The sequence below is a fragment of the Pogona vitticeps genome, chromosome 1 (genome assembly GCF_051106095.1).
Source record: "Pogona vitticeps strain Pit_001003342236 chromosome 1, PviZW2.1, whole genome shotgun sequence".
Lineage (NCBI taxonomy): Eukaryota > Metazoa > Chordata > Lepidosauria > Squamata > Agamidae > Pogona > Pogona vitticeps.
In genome coordinates, this window is record NC_135783.1 from 253,433,809 (window position 1) to 253,458,795 (window position 24,987).

The 24,987-nt window shown below is 42.2% G+C and overlaps 2 protein-coding genes across 3 annotated transcripts in view; one reads left to right on the forward strand and one right to left on the reverse strand.

Moving 5' to 3' along the window:
* Positions 1–8,824: 8,824 nt before the first annotated feature.
* On the reverse strand, positions 8,825–19,502 carry POLR2L (RNA polymerase II, I and III subunit L). Its single transcript, XM_020784074.3, has 3 exons — positions 19,367–19,502; positions 16,649–16,750; positions 8,825–9,539 (listed from the first exon to the last, which is right to left on the reverse strand). Exons 2-3 carry the CDS (start codon positions 16,741–16,743, stop codon positions 9,431–9,433), a joined length of 204 nt encoding a protein of 67 aa, XP_020639733.1. The 5' UTR covers positions 16,744–16,750; positions 19,367–19,502; the 3' UTR covers positions 8,825–9,430.
* A 258-nt stretch (positions 19,503–19,760) lies between these two features.
* The window catches only part of TSPAN4 (tetraspanin 4), a 744,385-nt gene continuing 739,158 nt past the window's right edge, over positions 19,761–24,987 (forward strand). Inside the window, exon 1 of one of the 2 annotated variants that reach the window (XM_072985627.2) lies at positions 19,761–19,865. The gene's annotated coding sequence lies outside the window, so the exon portion shown is untranslated. The remainder of the gene's footprint in view (positions 19,866–24,987) is intronic. The other variant, XM_078383668.1, reaches the window with a different exon arrangement.

The following is a 24,987-nucleotide window of genomic DNA, read 5'->3' on the forward strand; positions in this document are numbered from 1 at the left end:
AGTCTGCCAAGGTGAAAAAGATGGACTAGTTGTACATTGCTTTCTGACTGCTTCTATGACTTGTTCTTGGTCTGGGCATGATCGTACTCTGTATCTAAGCCATCGGCTTTCCATTCTAAATGCATTTACTCAAACTTTTTTAAAAAAACACTCACTCTCAAAGATTTCAGACTTTTTTTCTAACCATTGAGCAGGCAAAAGATTACATTTGGCTTTGACAAATTATTCCCCCCCCCTTTTTTTTGCTATGGGGAGCAGCATAATTTCCAGCTTCTTGAACATTCCCTAATTCTCCTCTCTTGGTAGTGGAGAAGGGGAGAAAGACTCAGCAACTTCTAGTACTACGCTGCAAAGGATGATTGCCCATCTCGCAGGAAGAAAAACAGAACCCATGAAATACCTGTCATAGTCTCCATGATATGAGAGAAATGTTATATATACAGAGCAAAAAAAATGTGGTGGGTGACAGATAACAAAGAAGGCAGCAAGCTCTTACTTATGAGATGTGCCTAACTGTCAGCTACAAATGTGGGCTTTATAAAATATAATTTACAAATCCATTGTGTATAGTGAATTCCCTGTATTTTCTGTTGCCAGCCTTTCTGTTGCGCACAAACATCTGCTCATCCCTAAATTTAAAAGCTTTGATCCTTAATTCAAATGGGCAGTTTTAGGGGTAGATACATTAATATACCATTTACAAATGGGGATGGGTAAAACAATTCACCTTTCATGAAGGGATTCCATAGTCATTGGCTTCCTAAGATTTTCTGGGACCAATTTTAGCTTATTGGTCCATATCACATATCTCACCAAGTTGGAATTACAATTGAGAGCCTATGGGCTGAAGCCAGCTCACTGGCGTGGATTATTTACCTCAGCGACCATGTTCTCTCCCTTCCTCAGAACAGGACTTCTTGAGGAAGCTTAGAGGGACAGAGGGAACATGTCACTAGATGGAGGCCTCTTATTAGAATTAGAAGGAATTGTGACATTTTGCAGCAATTTGTTTTTTTCCCCTACCTAATGGATTTTTTTTTCTAAGGGAAAAAGATAGAAGCAGCAGCAGGAAATCACAAGAGGGCTACAAGTGGAAGACATAATCATCTAGGCCTCTCATTAAATGTCATGAGTGAGGCAAGTACAATAATGATGTTTATGATGGCACAATAAAAAGCTTGTATAGAAGCATCTGGAGTCTTGAGCATGAAACCCTCCTTTTTTACAGTTGCAATTTGGGCCTTTTCTTCCCCCTGATAAAGGTGGAATGAAAGTAAGTATGGGAGTCCCTCTACGTTTTATGCTCCAGATGTGCCATTTTTTGCCTTCTCCCCTTTTGAAAAAGATTAGGAGATGAGGGTATGAAATGATGAGTATAGGGATTGGCAGGCCATTTTTAGATCTCTCTGCCCCAAAACTCTATAGAAATGACACTCAGATTAAAACAATTACTGTCAGTTTGGATTCTGAAGACCAGAGCCTTAGAGTTTGGAACAGGTCCTAGAATCTCTCAGCCAGGATGGGCATCCCATACTGAGGGGAATTCTGGGGGGTAGGAGTTAAAAAAAAAAGAGGAACCTTTCAAAGCTCTGCTCCATGATATCTTGCCAAGCATCTTCTTGCATCGGATACTGTTTCGTTGTGTTATTCACATACAACATCTGTATTCTTCCCATACAAGGGGAAGAAGCCCCAATATCCTGCCACTGCAGGAAATTCATGGCTAAAGGAACCCTAATAAATGGCTCCCCAGCCTCTGTTTGAAAACCTCCAGTGCAGAAGTATTTTCCATTTCTGAAGGTCTCTGCTTTACTGTAAAACGGCTCTTATGAGCTGGAAGTTCTTCCTAATATTCAGGCAAAATCTATTTTTTCTAAGTTGAATCTATTAACCTGTCTTACCCTCTGGTGCCACAGAAGACAGACTTGCTTCACCCTTTAGGCGAAAAGTCTTCAAATATTTGAAGGTTATTACCATATCACCGATCCATTTTTCTTCAAGCTAAACATACCCATTTCCCTCAGCCATTCCCCACATGGCTTGGATTTTACACCCTTTATTCATAATAAGCCCCAGAAATTGACACAGAGCTCTAGGAAAGGTCTATAAAAAGCAAAGACAGAATGGTATTGCTGTGTCCTTTCGTCTGCTTACTATATCTCTGTTGATGCAGCATTTGTTTCTCCTGATGCTGTCATCACACTGCGAACTCACATTTTAGTTTGTGGTCTAGCCAGTCCCCCAGAGCCTTCTCAAGTACATTACTGCCAAACCAGTTGTTGTCTATGTTTTTCAGTTTTTCCTGCTTTAATGTAGAAAAATATACTGTACTGTATTTCCCTTTTGTGGAGTAGATGATGTTTAACCCTGTTGCAATTCATTTTGCTTGTTTGGGGTCAGTTTTCCGATTTGTTAAGTCATCCTGAATCCCAGTTTTATCTTCTGAGGTATGAACTACTCTTCTTCACATGGTTGGGATGCTGCTGTTAGAGAGCGGTGAGCAATGTATCCTACTTTATCCTCACAACAACACAGAGAAATACATTAAGCTAGGAGAGACCATGGTTTGCTGAAAGCCAAACTCAGTGCACAAAAAAGCATTTCATATGGCTACTTGTGAGCTCTGGGATTCTTTCCTTGCTATTTTGAGAGAGATTTTGCCAGTACTGTATTTCTGTGTTGGTTGCCCAGCCTGGAAATGCTCTCAAGCCTGCTTGACATGAAAATATCGGACACACATCTGCAAAGAGAATATTATTTACCACCTGCAAGAACTGTATTGCCATGTCCCACACAGTGTCCACATGCTATAGGGATTCCAGAGTCCCTGAGTGGTGTGTACACACAACTAAAAGTGCTTTTCCTGTTGTTATTCGATCAGATGACAAGCTATAAGGGGGATGTCATTCCTCTAATGCAGTGGTTCTTAACGTGGGCAATAATGCCCCCCAGGGGGCGATTTCATTTTTCAGGCGGGCGGTAGAACGAAAAGGGGCGGTGTGGGGGCGAAAGAACAGAAGGGGGCGGTAGGGGGGTGCTGGAGTGAGCCAAACCTGTGCAGACGACTGCAGCTGCAGTGCTGGCAGTAGATCCAGTGCTGCTGCTGCCGCCAGATGATCCAGCTCTTTCTACCTGCCACATCTCGCCTTTCTCCTTTAGGGGAGCACTGAGTGTGGATCGGGTGGAAGGAAAGGGTCTCTTGGGTTCTCATCCTCACCCCGTGAAGCACTGCCTTGCACCCGGGTGGGGAGGTAGACTAGGTAGGTAGGTAGGTAAGATATCATCACCTCCGGGAGGGGGGCGATGATAACTTCCTCAATGGCTCAAGGGGGCGTTTCTTTCAAAAAGGTTAAGAACCACTGCTCTAATGGACACATTTTTATGCCATTTTGCTAATGTAGCTATTGTCACAATATAGATTTTGATTTTTCTCTCAGCAATAAAGCAACCTGTTGTTTGTATCATAATGTGTGAAGCAGCCCTCTGTAGTTATGTGAATGACTTCTACACGCCACAGCTACACAGGGCATAGCTTATGTTTTTCCTTTTGTGAGGCAAGTGAAATTTCATTCCGTTGGACAATTTCAGTTCACAGGACAAAATTTGGTGCCTGCAAGACAACTGTTTTCATTCGATGGTGACGGTAAAATATTCATCGTAAACATGTCCTTCCAGATTTTTCAATGTTTTACAAATTAAAATCCTGACACTGTACAGGAGAGAGTAAACAAATACTGGCAATATATGCTTATTGACAATTCTTGCACCCCTTTAAAAAGAAACAGGAACAGGTCCTTCACACTAATTACTTCCACAGCTTAATTGCTGGAACGGAAGCACTCTCCTATGCCTATTAACATATTTTAAATTCACAGGGTCAAATTCTCTTCTTGGTAGCAAGGAATGATAACATGGACGGATTTATCACACTTCATTTCTCAGGTACACATACTATTAGATGAGTTAATTTTACAGCCCAGACATAAATATGCAGAAAAGTCTTATTTTGCCACGCTGGAGGCCAGCTGTCTCTTGTGACTATATTGACTTCACTAAGAAAAAGTGAATGCCAGCAAAGATGGTGATGCTGCTGCTATCTCTGGCTCACTTTCAAAAGCTGATTCCTGTCTCTCTTGACTCAAACTATCCTTGTTTCTTGTACTCCAAGAGATCTTTCTTGCCAGGGCGCTTTAGTTTTTTGGAAGCTCAACAAATGCTTCCCACTACAGCACAGCTTGTGTCGGGGCAAAGTAAGAACATGTCAACTTGCCTCAGGGATTTTGTCTCAGATATGATTGGGAGAAATATCAGGTCCTACAGCTAGGCAGAAAAAATGAACTGCACAGATATAGGATGGAAGACCCCTGGCTAAACAACAGCACCTGTGAAAGGGATCTAGGAGTCTTGGTAGACCAGAAGATGAACATGAGTCAGCAGTGTGATGCAGCTTCCAAGAAAGTCAATGCAATTCTTGGTTGTATCAATAGGAGTATAGTGTCTAGTTCAAGGGGAAGTGATAGTACCACTCTCTTCTGCTTTGGTCAGATCTCACCTGGAGTATTGTGTCCAGTTCTGGGCACCTCAATTCAAGAAGGATGTTGACAACCTGGAACGTGTCTAAAGGAGGGCGACTAATATGGTCAAAAGTCTGGAAGCATTGTCCTACGAGGAGCAGCTTAGGGAGCTGGGAATGTTTAGCCTTATAAAAAGGTTAAGAGGGGACATGATAGCCATGTTTAAATATTTGAAGGGATGCCATGTTGAGGAAGGTATAGGTTTGTTTTCCATGGCTCCAGACACTAGGACAAGGAGCAATGGTTTCAAACTACAGGAAAAGAGATTCCACCTGCATCTCAGGAAGAACTTCCTGACAGTCAGAGCTGGTCGGCAGTGGAATATGCTGCCTCGGAGTGTGGTGGAGTCTCCTCCTTTGGAGGTTTTTAAGCAGAGGCTGGATGGCCATCTGTCGGGAGTGCTTTGATGGAGTTCCTGCATGGCAGGGCATTGGACTCGATAGCCCCTGTGATCTTTTCCAACTCTGTGATTCTATGATGTCTCCAAGTTTGAGAGGGGATAATACATTTTCACCCCATGGCACATGGCTGCCACCACATCTTCAAAGACACTAATTCAGCTAAATTCAGATTTGCAGGCTTCTCTGTGTCAACTTCCTCCCCAAGGTTCTACATCAGGATCACTATAGTTTGCTGTGCAACCTGACTTGGAAAACTGGTTGTTATTCCTAGACATGGCTTTGCTTCTATACCTGAAAAATAAAGTTTTTGATCTGATTCTGCTCTGGAACTGGTAAGCACAAACTAAAAAGTAGAGGAAATCAGCAGCATATGCAAGGACTAGACGAAGGGACATGTATGAACCTACATTATATTTCTGATGGTCAAACAGTAATGTTTCTATGACGGAACTAGGCAGAGTTGGATGTAACAAGAAATATGGTACAATATCTGTGTTGTTGAAATGTTCTTCTTTAGAGCAATGTGTAAACACAGATATGGTGGCATCACTTCATGTGTTTTCTTGTTTTCCTGCTACCAGTAATTCATTACTTTGGGAAAAACACAAGATGATGATATATCATGTTCGGTATTGTTCTTTATCACTAGACAAATACAGAGCAACAACAGTTCTCTCTTCCCTGTAGCTGCTAGTTCGTCCCTAAAGCTACTGGCTCAGATGAAATCTATTCTACAGAAATGAATGTATTTTTAGTAACAGTTAAGTCTACTATAAACAGTCACTTCAGCTGAAACTCAATTTGAAATTGGGGTGGAAAAACATGTCCTCAAAGCCATCTAGCCATCAAATAATATACGTTGGAGGTGGGCAACATCCAGAATTCTGGGAACTATTTATGCCAGTCCCTGGCTTTTGGAGGGCTACACCCACTGCTGTGACTTCCATATTTTTTTCTTTTTTTAAAAAAAAGGTGTCTTGTGTCTTTAGTGGCCAATTTCTTAAAAATCATTTAAAAATAGCAAGGAACCTTCCAATATGACCCATTTATCTTCAGGGCATAAAGGGACTTGGGAGTCATTCTCCATTCCCAATTTTTGGGGGGTACCCTGGGATGCCACATTCAACTAACAAGCCACATGTTCCTACCCCAGTTAGAAGCTTCTGCTGCTCCCAACAGTGGTTCACAATAATCTGTATGGCAAGAATGGGCAGACTTCAGGATGGTGGAATTTATTTGCTTTTGCTAGAAACCAGAGGTCCAGTAATCAAAATGTTAGGGAAGGGAGTGCAGTGGGCCCAGTTACTCACGGTACATCAGCCATATGCTGCATATACCTGCCTATACAAATGTATAGCCGAGCAAATATGCTGATGGACAAACCTCCAAGTGGTCATTAGAGTTGCACAAAGATCTCAACAAAAGCAACTAAGAGGAACAATATCATGATGGAGATATTGTATATATATATATATGACACTGTGGCTGTTGTGGAGATTTTATTACTGTTGTCATACCTTCCATCTTTCCTTCCTAAATGATCCAATTTCCCTGGTTTGTTTTGGTGCAAAATGGCTGCAGTGGCCACTAAAGGTTGTACATGCAGGTGCAACAATGGTGCCTTCTTTTATCTGCCTGTACTTGCACAGACACAAAACTGACTGGCTTGTACCCATCCTGGTGGGATAAAGGCCGAGTTGTAAAATCAGCAAGGATAAAAACCAGCCCATCTGCTAGGGTTAATGAATGCAGAAAGGAAACTAATATAAAAGTTTGCTGCTTGACTAAAGCTGGCATCCCGGAGCAGGAAAATTATTCCCTGAAGATGGCACTTGGGATGGACAAAAGCAAAGAAGGGTAACTTATGCACTCCAGAAACATATAGCTTGAAACAGAACGTTGTTTTTCCAGGCATTTTCCTAGATAATGTGGCAGGCGTACAACACATAAGCTCTCCAACCAACTGTGAAACACAAATGCCAGAATTAATCACTTAATGCCCTTTGCATTAGGATAAAGCATGTGGTTTAAAATACAACAGAGCACTTTTAAATGAGGAACTGCTGAATGCTGGGGGGGAAAGAGCAATCTCTTGCATCCCAGCAATAAATGAAAAAGGAAGCTTAACTTGTAAAGATTCGTAGAACTGATGAGAATAATAATGGGTAGTAGTTTAATAATGTTCCAAAATCAGCCTTTTATATATATGTAAAAAAAGAAGGAAATTGATAAAACCCAATTAAAGGCAACTTGGCAGAAGCTGACCCCTGTACAGGAGAGGAGAGTCACTCTACAGCTAGCAGTTACAGTAACATGTATTTGCAGCTTGTCTTCCCTATATCTCCTCTTCGCATATATGCAAAGACAACAACAAAGCTGCTACTTCTTATCTAGAGGCCAAACCACACTGAGAGGTCTGATCTGGCCACAGTGACACATGCCCATCTCGGTTGGATGACTGTAACACACTCTATGTGGGGCTGCCTTTGGAAAGTGTTAGGATACTCCGAAGGGTCCAAAATTCTGCAGCCAGATTGTTAACTGGAGCTGGTTAATCTGTTTCCGGGCACAATTCAAACCTACAAAGCCCTAAATAGCTTGGGTCCAAAGAATTTAAAAGACTGCATCTCCCTCTATGAGCCTGCCTGGGCATTGAGATCATCAGGGGAGGCCTTTCTCAGTCCTACCACCCTCGCAGGTGCACTTAATGGAGATACAGGAGAGGGCCTTCTCTGTCGCTGCTCCCAGACTCTGGAATGACCTTCCATGGGAAGCTAGGCTGGAACCATCATTGCTGTCCTTCCACAGACAGGCAGGCCTTTCCTTAATGACCAGTGGTCTGAGAGGGATTTTAAATAGACTGTTGAGTGCTGTTGTTTCAAATGTGTTTTGATATTGATCTTAGTTACCATTTTAATATAGTACTTGTTTAATCCTTTTTAAATACAGCGGTGCCTCGCATTACATTAATTCGTTCCAGCGAAATCGCTGTAGAAAAACATCGTAATGCGAAAATAAAAAGCCCATTGAAACGCCTTGAAACCCCTTCAATGCGTTCCAATGAGCCGGAAACTCACCATCCAGTGAAGATCCTCTATAGGGCGGCCATTTTTGGTGGCTGTCTTGTAGGAATCCATCCCAGAAAACAGCAGGGAGCCTTTTTATTTACCCAGTGGCCATTTTGAAACCGCTGATCAGCTGTCCGAAAATCATCGTTTTGTGAAGAATCGGTTCCCGAAGCAGGGAACCAATCATCACAAAGCGAAAAACCCCTATTCAGACCATCGTTTAAAAGATTATCGTAATGCGGTTTCATCGTAATACAGGGCAATCGTAAAGCGAGGCACCACTGTATTTGTATACTTACTGTTTGAGCTTTAAATATTATTTTAGTAATGTGAGCTGCCTTGGGTCCTTTTGGGGAGAAAGGTGGCATAGAAATATTTTAAATAAATAAATAGTAACTCATATTCTCCCCAAAGTGCTCATGTTATCCCATTTATAATAATTGCACTCAGTTTTCTTCCATGTTGATGTGCTGCAGTATAGATTTGCTTCCCTGAAAGTCATCCGTTCAAGGCACAACTCAGGCCCAAATGCTCCCTTAGCATCTAAGTATTTGGCCCTCACTTTGCATTTCTGAAGCTGTGCCCTCTCAACTTTTAGAGCTTTTACAGCAGCTCAGGAAAACTGACTTCCAGTTTTGCAATGTGACATGTAAGAAGAATGGAAGGAAGAAGAGAGTGTTAGCAATATTCACTGTAGCTCTGACGATATTCCTTCTTTTAGCACACAAGATTGAGTTTGATTGATAATGCCCCTTCCACCATTTTTAAGTCACAGACCTGCTTTTCTAAGCAAAGAAAATCCATCTTCCATTTTTATTATTAGTTTTTCACATGACAACTCATGGCACCTAACGCTCAGCTGGATCTCAAGCCTTTAAGATAACTTCATATCATACAGTAGTGAGGAAGCACATTGCAGAGGTGATTTTCCCTCCTTAACACTGATAGATGCCAGGAATAAACAATCTGGAAGCAGTTAGCATGCCGTTAGCGCTTTCTACTTTCCTGAACGAGACTTAGAATAATAATAATAATAAAATAAATGAAAGGGAAGAGGAAGGACAGACAAACATTCCAATATCCGAAACCAGCTATAGTTGTCAGTTAATTTTTTTTAAAAAATCAACATTTTCAAAATCCACGCATTTCTGCGGAACCTTCACCCCTATTTCAATTAAAACAATAGTCTCCAACTGTGTGCAAGTGGATTGCAGCTTTCAGCAGTTTTCTTTGCAGAGGTTAGTGGTTGGTACAATAGTATGCCCAGATAATAAAATCCCTAATACAGAATGATGTGCATGTGAAACCCTAGCAGTTTACAGCTTGAGGATTTCTAGCAGTACTCTGGCTTGTATGACTCTATAATGCTACACAGTCTTCTAGCCATTTATTTCTCCAGAGGGGCGTAGTTCAGGAGCTTCTCAATCAGATCAACATGGGCAAGCAGCATTCGCCGACAACAGTATCTCTTTAGACCCAGAGCATCCAACGCATCACTAAAAACAAAGAGAAATAGGAGAGGTTTTACAGAACGGCAGCACACTAGGAGCAGAATCCAAGGCCTTGCCCATAAAGCAGGAAAATGAAACATGCAGGGAATGGGGGTCTAGAGCCCCAGTAACACTAGACAGAGGGTCTGAGCTACACCGAGTTTTATTTTATTTTGTTTTTTTTAAGAAAAAGAGAGAATGCAGCTGTAAGTGAGTCTGCCTGGTTTGTATTTCAGTTATTGGTTTTACAGATTTGTTAGTTTTAAAAAAAGTAAAAATGTATCTCAAAACGTACATTGATTACATTTTTAAAAACCACATTTTATTAAAATAAAAATACAAGCAACAAAAAAGGTGATAAAAAAATCTTAATAACTCAAAATCCCATAAACAATACAGCAATACATAATGTGTTCTCCCCTGTGCTGGGACCTTTTGGAAATTTAACAATTTTTCTTCCATTTACAGAGTCCCATTCCCTTGATACAAATGATTATGTGCCAAAACTGCCTTGACTCTTGCAAATGTGCACAACTCTTTCTCTGATAAGAGGTATTTTAGGACAAACCTCTATACTTAATTATTTCATTTATCTCCTTGAACACCAACTGCCAAAATGTCAATATATTCTCACATTCCCTCCACATATATAAGTACGTATTTTCTGACATCCTTTCCAACATAACTTAGAATAATTAGCATCAATTGATTGCACTCATTGCATCTTTACCGTCTGGAATTTCCCCACTTCCTGTTCTCTCCCAGTCCTGAAGAAACATCTTGGCAGTCTGTCTTAATAAAGCATGATAAACCAAGAAATGAAAGTATCCGTTTCTATCATCTCATGTGAGAATGAGAAACCATATTTTTTCCATCACTTCCAAAATATTGTATGTCAGTCTGAACATGAGATTTCTTACTCATAAAAGATTTTTGCACAGATTAAAAAATTTGCACAACATGTGAAAAATTGTGTAAAACCATGGACTTTGCTCCAAGCAAACAAGAAGGATGGGTGAGTTGTTTGTGTGGTCCTAATCAATCAGCAAGATCTTATGTGCTTCCTATGCGTGTCTGCTTTGCTCCATAAAGCGAAAGAAACAAAGTTTTGTGCAGAGCCATTTTGTGCAAAGTATAGGAGCCCCAATGAATAAACTCTCTCAAATCTTTGTCTCATTCTTGTGCCAGAGGGGGCAAGTCTCATGATGCTGAATGAACTCTTGACAGACTGTCTCACCATGTTTAGATAGCTTAGCAGTGATGGCGAACCTATGGCACCCGTGCCACAGCTGGCATGCGAAGCCCTTTCTTCTGGTACGTGACAAACCTTTTGAAGTGGCTGCAGCTGGGATTCCCCCTTTCTCTTCCTGTTCTGGGTCCTTTAACTTCCTGCCCGTCCCCATGATTCCCCCTTTAACTTCCTGCCCGTCCCCATGATTCCCCCTTTAACTTCCTGTCTGTCGCCATGCTTCCTCCTTTTAACTTCCTGTCCATCCCCATGATTCCCCCTGAAACTACCACTTCCTGTTCCGTTTCTGGTCTTCCTGGCGGCACAGCAACCACTGGTTTCTTCCCCACCCACCCATTTTGGGCACTTGAGCTGAAAAAGGTTTGCCTCCACTGGCTTACAGTTTATAAATAAGAATTCATCACCTCCTTATAGTACACATATAATTGCTCCCACTATAAAACCAGAAACCCAAGCAAAGAATGGTTTCTCAGTTTCAGGTAGACATTTTTTTGTGTTTAGACTCCAAAGGAATATGGGACTACATATCTTTGAAACAACCACCTGTGCAGCAGCAGAATAGATTCTTCCAATGTATTAACAAAATATATTTTTAAAAACTTTCTGAATTACCATTTATTCTTCTTTACTCAAGCAGAATTATTTAGAGGCTGCATTTCAAGTACTATGTCCAATTCAGGGTGCCATATATTAAATATGGTATTAAAAATGAATCGTGTAAACATATGGGTTATCAGGATGGCAAAAGGTCTGGAAACCAAGTATTATTTATTTATTTATTTATTTATTTGATTTATACCCCGCCTATCTGGTCCAAACGGACCACTCTAGGCGGCTAACAACCATAAAGATAATATAAACAACGAAGACAGACAATTCTAAAAAAAGAAGGCACTACATTAAATCATATAATATACAAAACAGAAAACAAAAACAAAAGAAAAGGGGGTCAAGAGGAGTATGATGGAAAGGCCTGCCGGAACAACCAAGTCTTCAATTGCTTCTTGAAGGCACCCAGCGAGGGAGACCTGCGGATCACAGGAGGTAAGTTGTTCCAGAGGCGAGGAGCCACCGCCGAGAAGGCCCGATTTCTTGTCTTCTCCTTCCGGGCCTCCCTCGGCGTAAGGCTCCTCAACCTCACCTCCTGGCTCGCACGAGTGACACGGGTAGATCTTGGCGGGAGAAGGCGTTCCGCCAAGTATCGAGGCCCTAAAGTACTATGAGGAACAGTTGAAACAGTTAACTACATTGGTAAAAAAAAGATATGATAGAGCCCTTCAAACAGCTGAAGTGTGTCATGCAGAACAGAGATCAAAATTATTCTCTGTTGCTCCATAAGGGAAGGATAGAGTAGTAATGGCAGAAAAGCAGATTTTGGCTAAATCTCAAGATAAACATCCTAATGGTGAAAAATCTTCACCTGTGGAACAGCATGGCTTAGGATGAGTGAGTTCTTTGCTGCAGACACTGGAGAGCTGCATCCTACAGTACATACAGCAGAGGGTTGGAACTGATGATCCCTAATATTCTAACTCTATGACTGTATTGTATATTTCATGCATCTTTCAAAACCTACTACTTCAAATACACAGATACCATTTCATTTTTACAGCTTATGCAGGGGATAAAGCAAATGGATCCTTGACTAAAGCAGCTTGTAATCTAAATATAGAGAACAGAATCTGAAAAAAGAAACAAAAATATGCAACTGATATAAAAACCAAGAGACTCCAGAAACTAACTAAAGAATTAGCAAAATGGCTGATTACCAAAACATACAACAGAAATGCAGAATAAAGACTTGAGTCTTTATTTATCACCACATGTTAGTAAAGCAGTCCTGAGAGAAAGACAATAAACACTAGGTTCAAAAGGGTCAAAGAGAATCAGCACTAAAAAAATTCAAGAAAGCAGAAGAAATCAACCTGTTAAAAATTCTAGAGGGAGACCAAAGAGGAAATATTAGATGACTGCCAGACTGGCAAGATGTATGGAAGTTTTGTTTCTTTTAAAGAAACAATGATAATATGGTTTACCAGTTGCAATATATACAGCCATCGCAGTGTACATTGTTTATGATGAATGCACATGTGTAGGGAGGGCTTTTGTCCAAGATCATCGTCATGCAGAAAAAAGTGTGACTGACATTCTTCTATTAGGAGAACCCTGTTTGTATGCATGTCAGAGGGAGAATACTTTTTCCTGTGCTGAAACGTCCTCAAGGACAGCACTTCATTTCTTTCCTCCAGCGGTATGTGAGAGAAAATAAAAGTATGCATTCAGTCAACTCTGGGTATGGGCTAAATTTCCTCCTAGTGCCTCTAAACATTAAGGATAGCCTGATTTTCTCTGCCCAGCATGACTATGAGTTTCTTGATCATTCTGGAGCATGTGGTGAAATGTTTGGCAAACGTAATAGTAAGCTGGGTGCTGGAGCTGGAGCGATTCTTGCATTAGGGCACAGTTGATCCTCAAGATCAGACCCTGCTACTCAGCCTCTGTCTTACAAAGGCAGTTCCTCTCGTCTCAGCCCTAACCTTTAAATCAGTGTTCTGTTATTTTCTAGCTTTTAGCAAAGAGTAATTAGCTAGGGCTTGTATAGCAGGGCTGCTGGCCCACTGGACCAACGACATTTAATAGACAAACTGAGATTTTCCAAGATTTATTAAAGCATATTTTGGTATGTAAGGAGAGTACACTCTACACTAGAAAATTCTGCTCATGATTTGTGCCCAGTGGCAGTCACAGGGAGAGTGAACTTCCATTTCCATAATGGGTATCAAGCAATTAACATTCACTTTGTGATGTGGCGACTCAGAGATCAAGTAGGTTAAGGCTGTAAAACAGAAGTAGGGAACCAATGAACATAAGATAAGGTCTCTTGACCTTACAGGCCTCCAGCACAGGCACCAGCATAAATATAAGGTAGAATTCCCCATACAATATATGAGCTCACAAGTTGTTCAACTGATAACAAAGATGAGTCTGTTAAAGGTTTTAATAGCAATTCATTTTTTACAGTGATTTCCATCAATCCCCAATCTGGTTTTTAGAAACTTTATAGATGATACACATTAAGCCAGACTATCAAGTAGAACTGAATGTGCTCTTTATGATTTATCTTCTCATATTCTACCACAGGAGCCATTCTCAACCTTTTTTTTGGCCACAGCCATAAACACAATATGAAAGAAATATAGGCCGAATCAGGATTGTATACGTCACATTATGAACCTTATAAGGGTGTGTGTAAATAATTGTTTCCAGTCTGTATCCCCCTTCAAATGTGCCAGACCTCTCCCAGGGGGCCACATGGCTCCCATTGAGAATGGCTCTGCTAGATGATAGCCTAAAGAAACTCAATGCAAGTAAAAAGAAGCACTTCCAAATGCTACCTAACCTCTGGATACCCAGACAAGCAGATTATTCAGTTTATTTAGCCCAGTTTTTGCAACAAGGAATGATTTTAATAATATCTGACACATAGATCTATTCTGAACGTTGACAGAAAGTGGATAGCGGAAATAGACAGCTCCTAAGAGAAACTCAAATGCGTTGTGTGCTCTTGTGGTTAATGTAAAAAAAAATTAACACAATAAACTGCATGAGAATCAGATTTCTGTTTAAGGTCTACACTCATTCAGGTGATTTATTACAGAAATAATTTACAAGAACATTATATAATCTGAAATTTTATACAGTATATACAGTATACATACACACACACACACAGACACACACACACCCCTCAGTTCTTCATTTGCAATGAAAAGCAGCAGATTTTCACAACAGGTATGATTAGCCTGAAACCAGAAGCAACACCATTAAGGGTAGATGGTAGATACAGCATCAAAGCAAGATATAGACCAGGCTTGTCCAACCTGCGGCCCGATGCAATTTTTTTATTTTTAAAGAAATCCCAAAGTTTCAAGTTACACTGCTGGCGCTTGCGGCCGGAATGCGGCTGGGGCACGTCACAACGGTGGGCGGGGGAGAGGGAAGGGGTGGGAGGGGAGGGGAGAGGGGGGCTGTGTGACTGCATTGTGCCGTCCCTGTCAATAGGGACGGCACCATAAAGCCACTGGAGTCGAAGCTGGCAGCCTCTGCTGTGTGAGATCGCAGCTGTCTGTAAGCGCACTTGGAGCAGGGCTGTGGAGGCCAATGGGTAGGGCTGCCCCACCCCATGCGGCCCAAACCAAATTTATGTGCGGCCCAAACCAAATTTTCATCTTCTAATATGGCCCAGGGAAGGTGAAAGGTTGGACACCCCTGATATAGATTGTCTCCAAATTCTAGCTAAACAAGCATGGAACCATTTCGCAAACCTTTTCTGCTGTATAATTTTTGCTTGATATCATCTGACCCCCACAAGTTATTCACTAGTTACCGTGTTCCCCCGAAAATAAGACAGGCTCGTATATTAATTTTTGTCCAAAAATGCATTAGGTCTTATTTTCAGGGGATGTTTTATTTTAGTTATGTCATCTTCTTCTGGTTGCTGTACAATGGTGGAGGGTGGGGTCGCACTTAACTGGGACTTATTTTTGGGGTAGGGCTTATATTACTGTACAAGCATCCTGAAAAATCATACCAGGGCTTATTTTCAGACTAGGTCTCATTTTCAGGGAAACAGGGTACTAAAATTAGAAAAATAATTCTACACAGCTTCCAAAACATGAATTATACATTATCTATATACAAAATAGCTGTCTGGATAGTTCAGTGAGATGGAGTACCTGGCTCTGTAGCCAGGGGTTTGGAGTTTGATTCCTCACTATGTTTCCTGGAAGAAAAAGAAGAGCCAGCCTGTATGGCCTTGGGCAATCTAAATGGTACCTGTGCCTAAGCACCCCCAGAAAGAATAGTAAACGACTTCTGAGTATTCTGTACCTATAGAACCTTGGAAAGGGTCACCGTAAGTCAAAATCGACTTGATGGCATGTAAAAGGATATATATTTAGCCATTTTTAAAAAAGGAAAACATATAGAAGGAATTAAAACACTGATCTACAAAAACAAACCAAAGAAACTGACAGACCAGCTCCTCCTCCTCCTCTCCTGAGCTATTTCATATTAAAACTGACTATTATAAGAACAAGGATCTAGTTTACTTTTTTCCTCCTTTTTCCTTCCCACATTTCTTTCTTTGTGTCCTGACTTCCCAGCTGTTAGGTCCAGGATAGGGACTATCTCTATTAATTGTACACAGGCTGCTCTGATTTTCAACCAAACAACAAATATAACATTTTAAAGGTTCAGGCCCTATTACAGTTCATAGGCATTGAAAATTCCTTTAACTCACATTTCTCACCATGAAACTCATTAGATGTAGCTAATAACTGTTGACTGTGGCATATTATCTTCCTCAAAATTGGTATTTGAAGTTCTTCCTTTAGTCCTGTTTTAATTCTGTTGTTTGAACAGGGAAGGAGTATATCTCTTGGGCTGACTTTATCTTTCACATACTATAGTTTTATGTTGATAACATTGTTATTTGGGGGGAAAACCCTTACTGCCAATTCACATGATACAAAAAATAATTGTGGGCTATACCTTTCTTTTATATTCTCAGTGTAGTATAGTGGAAAGAGCGATGGACTAGGATTCTAGAGAACAGGGTTTGAATCCTCACTCATCCATGGAAACTCACTGGGGGAATGGAACTAGCAAAGCCACTTCTTAAATACCTCACTCGCCTTGAAAATCTTATTAGGGTTGCTATAAGTCAGTTCTGACTTGACAGCACAGAACACATACACACTCCTTTGTGGCAATAAGCTCAGTGTTTCTGTAAATGCTAATAGGGACTTCTCTTATTTAAAAAAAAGTTGCAAGGACACAAGTGTGCAACAAGAAGAATGCATACCCTTCTGTATATTCTGCTTGCAGAAGGCCAAGATACGCTTCCCATTTGTTTCCAACTATTTTACCACAAGTGAAACATCTCACAGGTATAATCATTTTGCACCTAGGAAAAAGAGGAAAATTAAGCAGAAAGTATGTGAATTGATGGATGTAGAACACAGTCTACCAAGCAAAGCATTTATGCCCTAATAATTTCCAAGGGATTAAAGTGCATTATTTATTTTGTAACTGAAATCATTTTGCCACTTCTGTCCTATAGACTATGAAGAGTTATTTTAATCATATGGATATAGCCCAGGCCTAAATGCAGGATCACTGGAAGCCCCAAGTAACCAGGACCAATGTGCAGTAAATGTCTGAGTGCAATAGGCCTGAGCAGGGTACTGTAGTGTGTCTGCTGACATATTTACTAGTGCTTTAAGGCTATGCACACTTACCTGAGATAGAGCTTTTTAAAATCACACTATATATATTCATAGGCTTATTGAGTACCATATATCAGAAAGGTCAGTATACTGTAAATAATGTAATTGTCACTATTAATTACAGTACATATGGGGGTATTCATATTTGTATACAAATATCCCCCCACAGGTGGAAATAATGAGGGTCCGGCCCCATGGGGCCAGCCTGTCCAATCACCATTCCGCCATAGACGCAAGCTCGGTGGAGCCTTCCTATCACACTGTTATCCGCAATGGATTAGCCACTCTGCAACCTGGCAGAGAGGCTTGTCATCCCACCTCCTGCCAGGAGTGGCTAATAACTCTCATTATCTCCACCTGTGGGACATATTACTATACAAATACCCCCATCTCTACTAGTAATACTTTCTGTATCTAACTTCCCTCTCACCTGTCTACAACCCCAACCATGTAAAATGTTTGCTTGAAATTCTGGACGCTGCGTGCATCTGATGAAGTGCAATGTGAAAGGTTATGCCATAATACATTTGTATTATGCCCATAACAAGTAAAATTAGCAAGGGTTCACTGCATAGCCTTCAAGTTTTAATGCCCAAAATTTTATATCTTTTTAAAGTAAAGACTTGGTTGTTGACCCCATAGTTTGTGAAGAAAAACAGATATCCATTAATGGAAGTAATGACAGTACATCTCATTCTTATGGAAAAGGGCAGATTTTAAAGGAAATTAATTAGTTTTTCTTCCTTTTCAATTTTGATTTGGGATATCTCATTAGGTTCTAGTATGTTTTTCTACATCTGTATGCATTCACATTTTAACAGTTGAATTTTGTTCAATTCATGTGGCAGCTTCAAGCAAGAAGATAAACCATAGATTGCAGGAAACTGAGTATTTTATATATTAGAACAGTTTTAAAACATGTAGCAAAGTTAGCCTCTCTCAGCATCTATAAGAAAAAAAAAATAAAAGTAAAAGGTTTATTTCACTGCAAGCTTTCATGGATTAAAGTTCTATTTCATAAGACAGGTGGAGTGAAATATGCAGCCAGCAACTTTATACAGAAGTATACATTGTAAGAGTTGGGGCTTAATGAAAACAGAAAATGACATTTCAAAGTAACAATAGCATTAGAGTTTTGGACTGTAAACCAATAACGTTCCCTTTGAAAGACATCTGGTAACTTTTAAGGTATTACAATACTTTTGGTTTTTATTCTGGTTCTGCATGAACATCAAAAGACATTGCTTAGGGAAGGTCAGCATGTAGGACTGGGCAACTGTGGTGTCAACAGCCAGAGTGCCCATACTTACGCCACGGATGCCACTACATGGCTATCAATAAAAGCAATTGGGCTATTATGAAGATAGCATAGAAAAATTCAAGACTATGGCAACACATGCATATAACCTTGGGTGAAAAATCCAGAAAAAGGATTTACACACAGGGTGGAGTAGCTTTGCTTTCTTGCAAATATGTGCAAGAAAGCATATTTGCAAGAAAGCATCCTGAGAGACTCTTCCCATCCTGCTTATAATTTTTTTGAACTGTTACCATCTGGCAGAAGATATAGAACAATTAAGACTCGGACCACACGTTTTCTCAATAGTTTTTATCCCAGAGCTATAATTGCAATTAATAATGAGCTTAAAGACCACCAGTAGTGAATAATTAGTTGGATTGTGTTACTTGGCCTCCGGTGTAGATGTTTGTATTTTCAGTGGGGGATTTTTAGTGGGTGGGGAGTGTTTGGGGAATTTTATGTGTGTGCATGTGTCTGGTCTCTGGGTGTCTGTGAATTTCGTTGTATGGGTATACTGTGTATATACTTACAATGACAATAAATTATTATTATATAGTATGTATGTATGTATGTATGTATGTATGTATGTATGTATGTATGTATGTATGTATGTATGTATGTATGTATGTATGTATGCGTGCGCACGTGCGCACACACACAGAATAGAGAGAGGGGTGTGTGTCTACGCACGCACCCTCGGAGGAGCAGATTGGCTTGCTTGTTGCAGACCCATGGGAGAGGGAGGTGAACACCTGCACACCCTCCCGGGAGCTGAAAGCGGCTTAAAGGGTTGGAAGCGGCTTCGCTCGGCTACCCATTTCTCACACAGGGATGGCGGTACGACCAGCCGCGCACCCCTCTCTCCTCCGGCCAGTGCGTCTTTTGAGGTGAGGAGAGACAGAGGCAAAAGGAGGGCGAAACGCCGGAGGGGCTCCTGCTTCCACTCCCGAAAGAAAAGAGGGACCCTTCCGCCTCTGAGCAACAACGGACCCACCTTAGAGACGCCCCGAGTCTCCGGCGTCGCCTCCACGTTTTCCGAACGGCGCTCCCGCCTTTGCGCCCACTTTCAAACACCACGCCCCCCTCACCGGCTGTACCACTCTACATAATAGATAGGGGGGGGAGAGAGATGCAGTTTCTGGTTTCTAGCGTTCACCTTCTTTTCGCCCCGAGTTAAAGTATAACCGAGCTACGCATCTATAAAGCAACGGAGTTGTGCAGTGTAGGTGGGGAAAATATGCTGTTACTTTTTTTTTAAGTGCGTGTTTTTTTTCCACCGGAGTAACACGAAATGGTACGTTCCGCTCACTACGGCGTCGCGGTTGGCTCAAGACAGTTGCGTCGGGCGAGAGCTTCGCGATTCTCGTGCGCGCGGCGTTCGGCGGATTGCAGAGCGCTGGCTTCGGGTAGCAGCAGCAGCAGCAGGGAGGAGCGGAGCAGAGCTTCCTTGGGAAGCAGCAGCAGCGGCGGCGGCAGCGGCAGCTGAGCGTCAGGTAGCGATCTCCGGGTTCGCCTGGCTTTGCCATCGCGCACTTTCTTTGGCGTGACACTTGTTGCAAGAGTTCTTCCGAGGGAGCGCTGGGTTTTTTTTCCCCCAAAGGGAGGAAAGTGTTCCTTCCTCCCCCTCCATTGACATCGGTAAAATATGAATGGAGGGTTAGGAACCCGCGCTGCGGGTTGGAAAGTGCAACTGGTGGGGTTGGAGAGGAAGGCGAGCAAGTTTTCCCTGGATGATGATGATGCGGAGCAACCTCGGGAATTGGAAAAAGAAATATTTTTTTTAAAAAAAGGTGGGGGAGAAAGAAAGCAGCAGGAGGGAAGCGCCGTTTCTTGCCGCGGCGAATTGATGTCGCTTTGCGTCGGGCGCCCGGCGGGTCTGTGGCACCGGCATCACGCCGCGATTTCCCGCCGCGCTGTCCAAACGCGGGCAAGTTCGGCGCAGTTGGCGGGCTGTGCGTTGTTAGGGAGGGGAAAGATGCCTGGAAGGTTGGATGGGTGGGGAGGAAGCCTTTCATTTTTAACAGGGAGTCAGAACCTGTGGAGAAGAAAGAGAGACAATTTGAAGAGACCCAGGGCAGCCTCTGAGTCATTAATCCGAATTGATTCCTTCCTCCCACCTCAGCTCCCTAATAGCTCCCCTGCCTTGGCAGTTCTCAGGAAAACGCCTTTCTGTATTTCTCTGTCTTTTGGTTGTTGGGTTTATTTCGACGGAGGGACTCTTCCCGTCTTCTAATTGCGTGTGAACTTGATGGATCCGGTGCTGGCGGCGCCTGGTGTCACGCGAAAACTTGCCCAAGATAGATTTTGGATCCAGAGGCGCCGCTTTGCAAAACCTCCGGGGGCGGGACGCGAGGCAGCGCAGTTTTTCGGGTGGGGGTGGAAGAGATCGCCTTTTTCCCCGGGGCGGGCGGCTGGCCTCGCACTGTCTTCGCGCTGACGGCTAGGGTCGCAGCCCCCGACCTAGCTAGTGTTGGCTTACTCGAAAGCAGATTCCTATACTGCCAGCTGGATCTCTCCCGGGACGAGTGCCCAGGTTCTGAAACCTGATGGGGCTTGCCTGGGAATATTATTAACACAGACGTTTTTCTCGACATCGGCAGAATCGCAGCCCAGTTGGTGTAGAAGTTCCGCTGATTTCAGTGGGTCTTATTTTCGAGTAAAGAATTTCCGTGTAGAAGATCAAATGGCATACGGTTAAAACAACAACAACAGAACAGCCGGTGCTTATTTTATTTTTTATGCCACTCTCCTTCCAGCGAGCTCCAAGCGTTATAGACAGTCATTCTCCTTTTATCCTCCAAACACGATTGGGAGGTAGATCAGTTTGGAAGGTTTTCACTGCCCCTACCAAAGTGATCTGGTGAAAGCTTTAAGGGTGAGAAACACCTTGAACGTGGACTGGCTCGGAAGTCCCCATAAAAGGAGAATTATTAGTAGCTAAATCATAATTGTTATGGATAATTGCACTGCATAGTTAATGTTTTGTGAGCAGACTGAAGTTGAATCAGTTGTGTGCTGTCAATTGGAAAATAAAGGCGGGGAATCTAGTTTACTGAGGGATCACACAGTCTCAGTAACTGGGATTTATTCATGCTGTATAGTTTGATGATTATAGTCTGGGTTCTTGCTCCACGACCTAGCAGAACTTTTTGGCCGCTCTTACTCTGGCTGAACTGAAAGGGTGTGGTCTGTTTGACTCTTCTTTTTTTTTTCCTTGAGTAACTTTGGCTTGCATCTTTTCTGGCCACATGTTGTGTTGTGGTTCCTTGCCAGTTGTTTTTAAACGGGTGAGATTTATTCACAAGTGTATTTAGAACAAAATGTCCCAGCTTCAGCAGGATTAGTGTGTAATGTTTGTAGGATTGTGTCCAAGGGCAACGTTTTTGCTGGTGAGGAAGAGCTTTCAAGTGGGGGGAGGGAGAGGGGAGGAAGCAGAACAAATGAATATGATACCAGGTTTGTGTTTTGCACGGCTCTGTCCTTTGCCAAACTACTTCTGTGTCTGAGGGAAACACCAAAGGAAAGCCTATCATTTTACTTGATCTCTCTGCTTTGGGTCTCCTGGGTATATTTGGTATTTTGAAACCACTGGGACAGAGTTTGGACGCATTACTTTTTGACTGCAACTCCCATATCTCCTAGCGAGCAGGCTGGCACAGGGAATTTGGGAACTGTAGTTCCTTAAAGTAATATTTCCAAGTTCTGCAGTGGGATTGTTTTGGGTTTTTATTTTACAAATGCTTATCTGGGGTTGTAATCATGTGAAGCACACTCTACTGGCCAAGAGGTCTCCTTGACCAGCGGAGGCTGACCATTAAGGTTCTGGGGGGGAACAGGACACTGCCCCACCTTGGGCCTTGGGCCTTCCTATCCCTAGCCAGCCTGCACCTACCTGTCTCTTTGCCAGCCTTTCTGTGTGAATGCAGGTGGGGAGGGGCAGAGAAAGAAATAAAGAGAATGAATGTGACTATATAAGGCACCTGCTCAGCTTTGAATGTAAGATGTATTCTTCTGCTCCTCTGTTGAGTGTGTGTGTGTGTGTGTGAGAGTGAGTGAGTGAGTGAGTGAGTGAGTGAGTGAGTGAGTGTGTGTGTGTGTGTGTGTGTGTGAGAGAGAGAGAAGGAATATCTCAGGAAATGCTTGCTTGTCTCTCTGTGTGTGAGCGAGCGAGAATACCCACACATACTCCTGGCTTTGTTAATCTCTCCTGGCTCTGCCCACCATTGGTTGCTGTGCCGTCTGCTCCACCAGCCACAATGGGCCCTCATGGCCGCTGCCTTCCCATGAAGGATGTTATTTCTGAGTAAAGATGCAATGGTATTGGGCTGTGTTACTTAGTTGCTACTGCTGTTTGCTACAGGCTTCTTTAAATTGGCATGTTGTTTTCTGGGGGGGAAAGAAAGGTTGGGGTTGGGCACCTTAAGTAAGAAAAGTGAACTCTGTCCTATTAGGTGAATTTCAGTGACATTCCTACTCCCACCCTACTCCAGCTGGTCTACTTTGCCATTCTGGACTCGGTTTGAATCTCTGGTGTATGGGCGTAGCATGGATGAATTGGAGCATCACTGGGAAGAGGAACCTACAGGAGCTTCCCCCTATTTCACCCCTGGAAGGGAGGTGTTGTGGTGGTATTTGCCTTGGATTGAGTGAGAGAGCAGAGATCATTGCTAAACTTTCTGAGAGGTGTATAAAACCAGTAGCTCTGAGAAGTTGCTCTGCACAGACCTAGCCTGCATAGTCAGTGACTGTGGTGATGGGAATTGTAGTCTGGGACTATCCAGAGGCTGGCATGCCTGTTTTCAAGACTCACTTGTTAGCTCGATCAGGAAAAAGTGAATATTTCTCAGCTGTTTTTCCCCAAGCTTAGTGGAGGTTGCTGAGACATTTGGACAACGACTCTTTCCACACCTTCTATCGCTTCCTCTTCACATACACAACGGGAGACCTGCAGCTTGTATGATGAGGGTGGAAGACAGTATACTAAATATGTACTAATTGATAAGCAGGGGATCCAGGAATGTGGGAACTTGTACTCTTCCCGCCTTCCTCTTGTCTAACACATTGTTAACATTCGTAACAACTTCCACAAACATCTTGTTTTCCTGTTATGGAAACCAGGAAGCTAGCCTAGATAGATCTTTGCTTTGATGCAATCGAATTCTTATTTTCTTCATTTGGAAGGGTTTGTCTGATTCCTCATGTTGGAGTATTAGCATCAACAGATCATTAATGCCAGGGATTTCCAAGCTTGGTGTTCTTGGACTGTAACTCCCAGGAGCCTTCACCGCTAGGTATGTTAGCTGGGGTTTCTGGGAGTTGCAGTCCAAAAACACTTGGGTTACTCAAGGTTGGGAACCACTGATTTATTCTATAAGCTTTTGTGGATGGCATGCATGTGTATGAACATTTTGCAGTCATGTACATATATAGCAGATACAAACATAAATCATAAGTTGGCCCTGTAATTTCTGAATGGTGTCAAGAAAGATAAAATAGGCAATTAATAGGCAAAGCATCTGTGACAGTCTTACATCAGTCTTATAGCAAAGATTTGTCCTAGTACTGTTCCTTAGAGGGCCAGAATGACGCTATCCCTGCACAAGGAAGTACCGATATCTGTAAAGCTTGGGGCAGCCTCCAGGTTTGCAAAATGGAGGGGGGCTATTTGGGGAGGAAAGATTATAAAATATAAAAAGGGAGGTGTACAAATTAGACCAGAGGATGGAACAGGTTCAGTTCAGTGGTTACTGTTCACAGAAATCTGTTGTGGAAAGAGACTCTTGCAGAGCAGTGTTTGAGTGTAAACAGAATGAAGTGTCCTAGAAAATGACAAGGCTGCTCTGGATCATAGAGGAGGAACACTCAGCACTGGCAGCTTTTCATTGTAAGTCCCGTCCCGCTTAATGTAACCAAAGGGACCATTCTTTTGTTGTCCAACAGCATTCCCATTTTGCCATGTAGATCATACAGGGAGATAGGAAACAAATGTCTCTGTTTAAGCCTAAGTAGCATGTATACACATAAAATATGTAAAGTAAAATTCCAATTGAGCTATTTCATGCCGTACTCATCCTGTTGCAATCCATTTCTTGGAGAATGGCAAATTTCAGAATAGGAGCAAGATGGTCAGGGTCTAGGAGATACTACTAATGATATTTTATTTTAGGCTTTTGGCATATAATAGCGCTTCCTTAATAAGCGACCGGATCTTAAACTTTTTCTCCTGGGCTGATTGAAAATTGCTGTGTCTCAGCAGACTGCTTTTCTGTTCTGCAAACCAATGCACGTCTACTCGTATTTTAAAACATAATTTTAGGATCAAGATGATTGTCAAAAGCAATGCTTAAAGTGATTGTTAGCCCATGTGGCAATTTTTAAAGGAAAAATTACGCTACTGTATGAACACAGTGACTGGAATTCAGTTGCACACATAACTTGAAGTTGCACCAACCATTGCTAAATTTGCAGAAATGCAGGAGTCATATCCAGAAAACAATTCCACAGGTAGAGTTGTGTGGTTTGTTGCACAATCAGACACACAGACAGCCTGGGCATAACTTCTTGTAAACTTCTGTAGGTGTAACTTTATTCTATGCCAAGTATACAGGGTCTCAG